General features: G+C 51.4%; 1 protein-coding gene across 2 annotated transcripts; it reads left to right on the forward strand.

Moving 5' to 3' along the window:
* On the forward strand, nt 1-7,345 carry LOC139317818 (carboxypeptidase N subunit 2-like). Of its 2 annotated transcripts, XM_070944909.1 has the most exons (2): nt 1-2,508; nt 6,803-7,345. In XM_070944909.1, the coding sequence occupies exons 1-2, from the start codon at nt 217-219 to the stop codon at nt 6,923-6,925; spliced, it is 2,415 nt and encodes an 804-aa protein (XP_070801010.1). In that variant the 5' UTR covers nt 1-216; the 3' UTR covers nt 6,926-7,345. The 2 variants fall into 2 exon arrangements, with proteins under 2 accessions (XP_070801010.1, XP_070801009.1); XM_070944908.1 differs by lacking the exon at nt 6,803-7,345 and having other exon boundaries at nt 1-4,702.
* The last annotated feature ends 2,441 nt before the right edge of the window (nt 7,346-9,786 follow it).

The raw sequence follows: 9,786 nt of genomic DNA on the forward strand, positions 1-9,786 counted from the left end.
ACTTGCTTGCCTTCACACATTTACTCAAGAGGGAAGCCCTGCGGTGTTCCTCTGGGTATAAATCCATTGCAATGACTTGCAAGAATTAAAACGACAGGTTGAAAATCTGTCAGAAGGGTGGAAGAATTGATTCAAGGGGTCCTAGAAATTGCAGAGAAAGTTGGTAGGCCCAGGGAATACTTTGAAAAAGGCTCAGGGCTGTTGGTCTCTTCCAGCATGTGGCTCAAGGCCACCATCCTCCTCCTCCTCCTCCTCCTCCTCCTCCTCTTCCGGACCAGCCAAGGGAACCAGGATTGCGGTGGCACTTTGAACAAGAGCTGCCCTTATCAAGACGTCTACACAAGGACCCGAGATGTCACAGAGATCCCTAAGTCAGTAGCTCCCATTATCACCGAAATGTTCTTTGTGGACACCAGCATTGTAGAAATCAGACAGGGAGCCTTCCTGAACATGTCTAACCTAGTGAGAATTGAATTTATAAACAGCAAGATTAAAAGAGTTGAAGCAGGAGCGTTTGATAACTTGGAGAAATTGATGGATTTGGAAATCAGTGGGGCTGAGTTAGGGGATCTCCCTTTGGGCACCTTCCGGTCCCTGGGTCGCTTGCGGAAAGTGAGCCTGAGGGACTCCCAGATAAGAAGGATTGAAAAAGGACTCTTCGATAGTCTTGGGGACTTGGAAGAGATTTATCTGCATTGGAATGAAATTGCGTCTCTCCCCGATGGAGTTTTTGATGGGCTCCCTAAACTCTCCTTGTTACAGTTGGGGTGGAACCAGATTTCCAACTTCTCACAGGATGTTTTCCAGCAGCTAACCCAGTTGAAGATTCTCCGGTTGCAGAATAACCAGATCGGGAGTCTAGGGGAGGGGAGTCTGGACAGCCTGCAGGAGCTGGTGGAGCTCAATCTTGAAAGCAACAGGCTCCAGACTCTCCCGCCCAACTTGCTAAGACGGCTGGTCAATCTGGAGAGGATTTTTCTGGGCAAGAACTCGATTGAAGTTCTCCCAGATGAGATCTTCCTTGGACTGAGAAAAGTGAAACAGCTGAACGTGGCTTCCAACCACTTGAAAGCCTTCCCGCCCTTGGGGGCCCTACGGCTGCTGAAGGAGCTGGACCTGAGCAGGAACAAGATCTCCTCTCTGGAGAATTTGGCGGTGGCTTCTCTCCCGTCCCTGACAACTCTTAAGCTTCAAGGAAACCTCCTGGAGACCATCCCCACAGGTCAGCTGGACCAATTGGGAAAACTCTCTTCCCTGTATCTTGGAGACAATCCGTGGAAGTGTGACTGTCACCTTCTCTATCTTCATCAGTGGATAAACATTAATGCCAAAAGAATAAAGGATGCCAAAAAGTTAACCTGTAGAAGCCCAGGAGACCTGGCTGGCAAGAAAGTGAGCTCACTGTCAACAGACCAGCTGGTCTGTTTAACAGCCACACCTATTTTAGCCACCTTCAAAACCACCCCGTTGCCCACCTCCGCTTCTCCCACCCCAGCAAGGAGAAGTACAGCCGGTGCCTCAGCTGAGTCCCCCATGCTGCAGGAGGCCACCACCACGTCTCAGGCCTCAGCCACAGTTCCTCAGACCCATCCTACAAAAAGCACACAAATCGTTACCAGCAGGCCTGCAACCACCCCCACGAGCACCCAAACCCCAACTTCAAGCTCCCCCTTCACCCCCACTCAGAGTTCCACCTCAGCCAGGACAAGTCCTGAAATCACAAGTCATCAAGCCACAACTTCCATAAGTTCTCCAACCACAAACAAAGACACCACAACTGTCTTTGAGATTTCTTCCACAATCCATGAAATAATTTCCACAAATACTCCAGCCACAACCAAAGAAGCCACAACTCTCACTGAATTGCCTTTTACAACTCTTCAACACCCAACTTCCATGACTTCTCCAACCACAACCAAAGACACCACAACTGTCTCTGAGATTTCTTCCACAATCCATGAAATAATTTCCACAAATACTCCAGCCACAACCAAAGAAGCCACAACTCTCACTGAATTGCCTTTTACAACTCTTCAACACCCAACTTCCATGACTTCTCCAACCACAACCAAAGACACCACAACTGTCTCTGAGATTTCTTCCACAATCCATGAAATAATTTCCACAAATACTCCAGCCACAACCAAAGAAGCCACAACTCTCACTGAATTGCCTTTTACAACTCTTCAACACCCAACTTCCATGACTTCTCCAACCACAACCAAAGACACCACAACTGTCTCTGAGATTTCCACAACTCCTGAAATAATTTCCACAAATACTCCAACCACAACCAAAGACACCACAACTGTCACTGAACTGCCTTCCCCAACGCTTCAAGCCACAACTTCCACGAGTTCTCCAACCACAATCCAAAATGCCACAGCTGTCTCTGAGATTTATTCCGTAAGCCACCAGTTCACCTCTCGTACAGACACTCTGACCACAGACGATGAACCGGGTACCCGAGCCACGGAAGCCTCTGTGCCCTGGGGCACTCCCACCAAGGTACCCCCCACTGCTCTAACTAACATCAGCTCAGCAACAACCTATGAACAGTTTACAGTCCCCAAGAGATCCACAGAAAGCCAGGATCCCCCCACTGGCAGTCCTGTGATCGCCACATCATTCGTGTGTAGCTCCAGAGACTCCGCGCCAGACCCATCCACCAGGCAAGCAATGACCATGCCCGGCCCCACAGCCCCCAGGGTGACGCTGGCACAGATGCCTGTTGCAGGCTCAGCCCCGGCACTTCCATCTGCAGCGGAGCTCCCCTTTTGCCCTTCCTCTTCTCTCCCTTCTTTGCCCCCGAGTGTTGGGAGCCCCCTTTTCCCCAACCGCACTGCCCTTCTGCCACAGCACCAGGCCTGGGGCTCCCTGCTGAGCTCCAACTCCCTGTATTGCCAAGTGTTCCTCTTGCTATATCTCTCCATGCTCTCTGTGGCCATCTTCTGTGCAGTAGTCTTAGGGCGCCTGGCCTACGTGCTCCACAAAGCCACAGAGTCGGTCCACTTGCATTCCAGGACAGTGAGATTGGTGCACGTCAAGGCCAGGCGAGGGAGTGAGTGAAGGGTGGTGGCAGAAAAACAGCCCTGCCATCTCAGCTCTTGCCTCCTGGGACGTCCACTGACACCTAGGGCAGAGTGCCCTGCGCTGGGCTGCCTCTTAATACTGCCACCTTCTGGACCCCAAGGAAGAGGGCAGATGGGGAAACTGAGTCTACCAGCTGTAGCCCTACCTTTCCTCTCCACGATGTGGTGGGGCTATTATAATGCACTTGTGGTAGTAAAAGGTCTCCCATACCACAGACATAGAACCTCTGAGATGCCCCCTGTCCCACTACCTATTAATCCCCCCCCCCCGCATCAGGAAACCTTTACAGCCAGCTGGATTAACCCTGAGTGGCGACAAGAGGAAGACTGCTTCTATTATTAGCATTAGGGGCATTGGGGGCCCAGGGAAGCAGACTGCTTCTATTCACTGGCCAGGTGTATCTCAGAGCCTTCCTATGGACGAGGTCACAGGGGTGGGTTTATCTAAAACCGTTCAAGCCCAGGCTGTGATTCCACTGGGTCTGCCTCTTCCTTTGCCATGCAGCCTTTTGATCCCCTTTTGGATCAAGGCTCTCAGCAAGCGCCAAAACTGTGTGGAGGGCCCACTGCATGCATGCTAATAAAAAGAGAGCATTAGATCTTCAAAGTGATTTGGTTGTTTAGAGTGACTGCAGCCCACTGACTGTGGGGATGGGGTTGAAGAGCACTCAAAAGCTTCGCTTGGTCCAAAATACACCCACCTAATTATTGGCCAATCCAAATGTAGGATCCCTGCGCCCTGAGCCCCCACTGGTGTCCAGCGGAGGGCAGTTCCAGGTGCTGGAGGGTCACCTGTGTGGGTTGAGATGCAGTACCTTCAAGGCTACCCTCTCCTTTGGATGGTAGGAGTTTACCTTTCCTCTGGTTGCCTTTTCTGTTTCCTGCGTTTTATTGCTGGAAACCACTGAGAGTGTTGGGAGTGCAGAAATACACTGATAAATAAACAAGCAAGTGCCTTGGATTAATCCCACCTGGGTGTTTTCTGCTGCTCTTTGGTGTCAGGCAATCAAGGGCTTACTGAGTGGATCCATCTTCCAGCTTGGCCCAACGCACAGAATGCCCAGAATTGTGTGTGGTTCCCACCCTGAAGCTGTTCTGAAAGGCTGAAACAGAACGGAACAGAATAGAAAACAGAATAGAAAATATAGAGTAGAACAGAAAATGGAGCAGAATAGAATACTTTATTTGGCCAACTGTTTGGGTTAGGAAAGCAGGTGAGCTCTGGGTTGCTTCCTGTACTTTTTCTGGACACTCTTCCTTTGCTCCTTTATTCTGCTTTTTTTTATAACATAAGCACCCAGAGATATTGGGAGTGTGTCAGCACTTCAACCTGCATTTACTCTAGTGCTGACATAAGAAGGAGAAGAGGGGGCAGCTGGCAACAGGACGCTTGACATTTCACCTACTTATTTTCCTTGAAGATAATATCCCCTAGGAGATGAGAGGCAGGGGGGACATTCCTGGGAGCTTAAGTAGTAGATATAGGGAGAGTGATTTGGAAGAAGGCCAATGAGACGCAGAGATTTGGGGAACGGAAAGGGAGGGTTTGGGGTCAGGAAGTCAGAGGGCAGATTGTCGTGCTTAATAAAATGAAAGATTTCTTCAAAGACTATCTGTTTGGAAATGCAATTTATTTTATTTGAGACGATATCGAAACCTGACAGAGTGTATTTGTTATGTAAAATAAGATGTGTGTGAGAGAGAGATCGATAATAAAAGCAATCTCTAAGCATCCTATGGTGGCTGGTTTTGCAGAGCCTGCCAAGCCCCGGATAACCAGCCTGAAACCTCTTCCGGGGCCCCTTTCCCACCTGGCGCCGAAGAGCGGAACCGGGGCAGAGCCCAGGACTTCTTGCAGAAACTTTGCCGGGCGAGGCGGCCTCCTGGGGAGGAAAAGTCCCCGCCAGACCAGCCCCAGGTAAGGCCGTCGGCCAAGGCGGCGAGAGTCCCGCCCTTACTTAGGAGAAGGGCGACATATAAATCCAACCAACCAACCAACCAACCAACCAACCAATCAATCAAACCAGCGCAGGAAGCCGCTGCGAGCGCTGCGGAAGGCTCGGCCTTGCGGGCCGCTGCCGGCGTCGGCCCTGGCCAAGTTGCGGAGTGCAGTCGGGGCGAGCGTGGCCGGAGAGGAGAGCGGGGCAGCCCAGCGCTGTAATCCGCTGCTCCCCACCCCTCCGTCTTCGGGGCGGGAGAGGCGAACTGAGCCGCAGCGCTTCCTCTCCAGCCTTTCCTTCCCTGCGAGCAGAATTCGCCGCTGCGACCCACCGCACTGCGAGCCTTGGGCCTCGCGGCAACAGCGCCTCCCTCTGGCTGCTCACCGGAGCGTCTGTCCCGGGCTCGCTCGCTACTCCTCCAGCTGCGGCGGCCTCGCTCAAGACGGCGTCGGGGCGGAGACCCTCCCGGCCTTCAGACGGAGCGCTTGCCGGCCCCGAACGGCTTGCGGGGGTGGGGGGGCTGCCGCTCTTTCTCCGGACTGGCCTGACCTGGGGAGGGCGAGGGGCCGCCACCAACCGTGGACCGTCTGGGCCGAAACCCGAACCCTTCTCCGCGGAGGAGCGAAGGGCGCACGTCGATTCTTCAGCAAACCAAGCGGGGAGGGCGGGGGTGGGGGGCCGGTTGGCGCGCCTTGATTTTGTCTTTCTCGCCTGTGGTCACCTTCACATTTGCGGTCTTCAACTCGCCTGTGTCCCGTCGCTGCTCCGCCGAAGGCTCCTCCGGCGAACTCCTCTTGCAAGCAGCCGGCAGATGGCGCCAGAGGACACCTCTGCTGGCTGCTCGAGGGCGCGGCAGGGGTGGATACCCCCCATCCCCACTGCGAGGGTGTCGGTTCCCGGGAGCCCAGATGATGCCTGCTCCCACCCCCGGGCTGGATGCGGCTCTGCCCACGCGCAGAAGGGGAGCCGGGCTAAATGTAACGGGCATCAGAAGAGGGCAGTGGCAGGGGTCGCTGGGCTCCGCGAGAAAAGGAGTACACCCCCCACCTCCTCTCCTGCAAAGTCCTGAAAGCGCTGGTTCCACCTGGGGTTTGAGCTAGAGAGTTAATGGGGCCCCTGATTGTATTGAAACTCATGAGGACTGGAAGCTTGTGATATCAGTTTTTATTGAACATTTTCCAACTTTAAAAACCACAAGTAATAAAAAAAAAGGAAAAGAAAAAAATAAGGCAAATACAAGCAAATAGAAAAAACAAACAACACAATTTTACAGCTTTCCGTATCAGCATGCGTATTCTGCTTTTGTAATTCATTATTCAATATTTGCCTTCTCATAGATTTTAACAATTCTAGTAATAGTATAATAAATATATTATAATAATATAATACTGATTATAACCGTTCTGATTATGGATATATACATTTATCTTTATATTATAGTCAATGGTCTTAGAACTTTTATTTCTTGTTTTGGCTTCTATTCTCTAGCCACTTGTACAGTCTACTCCAAGTTTTATAATAGTCCGATTCTTCTCTTTCTTTTAACTCCATGGTCATCCTATCCATTTCAGCACGCTCAAGTATCTTTCTAATTCTAATTTCATCTGAGGGGGTATTTATTTGTTTCCAGTTTTGTGCGAAAACGATCCTAGCAGCGGTTAGTATGTGTAATATTATGTATTGATAATTCTTACCCATTTTTGGAACTAGTATTCCTAATAGACATAATTCTGGTTTCAATTCTATCTTATATTCCGTGATTTCTTCCAGCCATTCCTTAATTTTGAGCCAATATTTCTTGGCATTGGGACATGGGCATCTTCCTTCTTGAACACATCACAAATGACACCATTTGCCAACACTTTGGTATGGCCCCAATTACAGAGAAGATAAGAGAAAGCCGACTGCTGGTATGGACACATCCAGAGAGCAGCACCTTCCAACTAGAAGTCAATGGCCGATGACCTCGCGGACATCCAAAACAGAGATGGCAAGACACCATCAAGAAAGATATGCAAGCTGCGGGCCTGTGCCCTGAAGATGCAGCTGACTGTGCCAAGTGGCATTCTGTCAGTGTATATAGGTTCATGAATTGGAATAGACATGGTAACAGGTCAGCCAATGGGGAGCTGACCCAGACAGCTCAGAGCCTGGGCGTGACTTTGGTTCACTGATCTATATATATATGAGTGCTTCTGTGATTATATTGATTCTGTGCTTCTGGATTCTGAGTTCTGGTTCTGGCTTCTACTACATGGGTATTGTATACATGCATCGTGCTTAATATTACTTTATATAAAGAAGTTGCTTTTATACATGAATCCTGCTGAATTCTTTACTTGTGTGCTGGTTGGATTGCTGCAAACTCTTAACACGTTGAATGATCCAAAAAGCGGACTCTGCACCTGCGGGAATACGCTAGGAAGAAGAAAAAGACGTTTAAGAGCTATTTTTTTCATGGGTAAAAGACCTCTTTAAAAGAAGCCATTTCTGGGTGACCAAGGGAGGGGCTCTGGGAAATCATGGGTGGTCCACTTAGGCTAGGGTGCCAGAGAAGCTGGATACCCCCCCCCCTTGTAACTGGCTTGTCCAAAGCCCTTTTCTGTAAGAAATAAAGTTGCTTCACATCAATCTATTCCCCCTGGCCATGGCTTGGCTTAAGCAGGCCATATAAAGCCCCAGCCATTGAGGCACAAGATCTGCCATTCCTGGGTAACTTTAACCCTGGCTAACTGCTTGACTGCCAAGGATGCCTTTTTGTGGTATGGGGCCTCCCACAGTCCTGGGATGTGGGACATTCAGAGACTTTCTTCTCTGGCTTCCCCTGGAGACCTGGATTCCTCCGTCCTCTTGCCCCTTTGGAACAGATGGTCCCTCACCTGGCATATGCCACGAATTGCAGCAGAGCCGAGAGCAGAGTCTTCAGGGGCTTCAGCCGGGCACGTGGTCCTGGAGCAGGGATTTTGGTTTGTTCCCAAAGGCTCCTCCACCTTCCAGCTGAGACCTTGCAGTGGATTTAAGGGGCTTAGGTTTCAGCTGGTCTGTCAAGACCCTTCAGAAGATCTGCTTCAAGCAAGGGCAAAGCACTAACCCCCCCCCAAATTTAACCAGGTTTACTGTTTCCATGTTTAAGCAGCTTTCAGGGATCTTCTGTAGTCCAGTGGCAGACAGATAGAATCTATTGCTGTAAATGATTCAAAATAACATTTCAGAGCAAAATATTCCCTGGATGACAAATATGGAAAAAACCTGGCTGAAATCTGGAGACAACCCCTCCTTGGAGTCTGCATTTACAATTACCGTGTTGATGTTTTTGCCACTTGGAATTTGCCGGATCCCTGCAGAGCGGTCCAAAGCCTCTGAGCAGGGCTGGGTATGGGGGCCATCTGGAGGGGGAGACGGTCAAAGGGCATGCAGGGACATCAATTTGCAAGCGCCATAGGAAAGGTTAAGGTCTGGGAGCAGAGAGCTGTAATTGAGTCATTCCATCAGAGGCGTCTGGATCAGCAGGGAAGGCTGCTTGTCTCTGGAGGAAAATGCCCAGACAAATTCCAAGCAGCAGGATGGGGGGACTCCCCTGCGTGGGGGCTGAAAGGTACCTGCCGCTGCTCTGCAGCCCTGGAGTCCCTCCTGCCGGGAAAGAGCTCCGTCTCGGCTCCAGCAAATCTCTGGGCTGGCTGCAGAGGCAGAGACCCTGCCACGTCCCCCTGAATGGCGAGTTGCAACCCCTCAGTCACACACTCCATGGCCTGTGGGGGAGAGCCAGGACTCCCCTGTTTGGGAGACCCCACCCCCCCTTGCCTCCCCAGAGTGGTCCCCAGAGTTTTCTGGCTCTTCTGTGAAGGTTCTCCAGCGGAGATCAGGGATGCCCCCCTCAGCCAGGGAAATGGCTCACCCTAGGCTTGGTGTGGTGTGCCTCACGAACATCTGACTTAGCCTGATGTGCAGATCTGGCCACTCTCTAGTAGTTCAAGAAACCCCGACTGACACAGTTCTAGTTTTGTGTTGCGTATGGACCCAGAGAAGAAGCTCCATCCAGGAGGCCTCCTTGGAGCTGTCCAGGGTCCTGCCCCCAGCCCCTCTTCTCCTGGGGCTCTGCCTTTGCTTGACCTCCCTGTCCTCCCGCAGGGCAAGGAGAAGCCCAGAGCCTCCGGGCCTTGGAGAAGAGGCTGCAGAGGCAAGAAGACACACCAAGAGATGACCCCGGGAGGTGGGCTTGGGTTGTCTCTTGGCTGCTTGTCTTGGAATTCCTCCCTAAATGGGGAGGCCCCTGGCTGAGGTGGCCCTGACTAAAAGCCCCCCTGCCGTGGGGAGGCCCTTCCTCCAGGCAACACCTCCTGGGCTCAAGCCAGGTTGCCACGAGAAGAACTCTCCTCCCCCTCTTTCCCCCTGGAATATAATCTGGGAGTGAGTTTTGGACAAGAATGCCTGGATCTTTTAATGAGAGGGTTGTACTGAAAAGAGTCTCCAAAATAATAAAACGGGAAGGCTTTTTCATTCTCCAGGAGGAGAGGAAAAAAACCCGCTAAAGTAGCAGCTCTAGAGGAGGCTCCCTCCCCCTCCCTCCTTTCTAACAGAAGGAAAACCTGCTGAGATCAGAGGGACTTTGGTCATCTCCTCCCTTCTGACTTGTGGACCAGATAAATGGTGACACGGGGGGCGGGGGGGAGCGCAATGAGCTGCATGACTTGGTTGGTTGATGGTGGGGAAACTAGTGTTTAGCTCCCTCCCCTGGAGCTCTGAAGCCCTGGGAT

The sequence above is a fragment of the Pituophis catenifer genome, unplaced genomic scaffold, assembly GCF_029215685.1.
Source record: "Pituophis catenifer annectens isolate HBS135680 unplaced genomic scaffold, rPitCat1.0.hap2 SCAF_6, whole genome shotgun sequence".
NCBI classification, from domain to species: domain Eukaryota; kingdom Metazoa; phylum Chordata; class Lepidosauria; order Squamata; family Colubridae; genus Pituophis; species Pituophis catenifer.

Bases quoted from the DNA above. Each gene is read 5' to 3' on its own strand.
- LOC139317818 (XM_070944908.1), top strand. From the start codon at position 217: ATGTGGCTCAAGGCCACCATCCTCCTCCTCCTCCTCCTCCTCCTCCTC.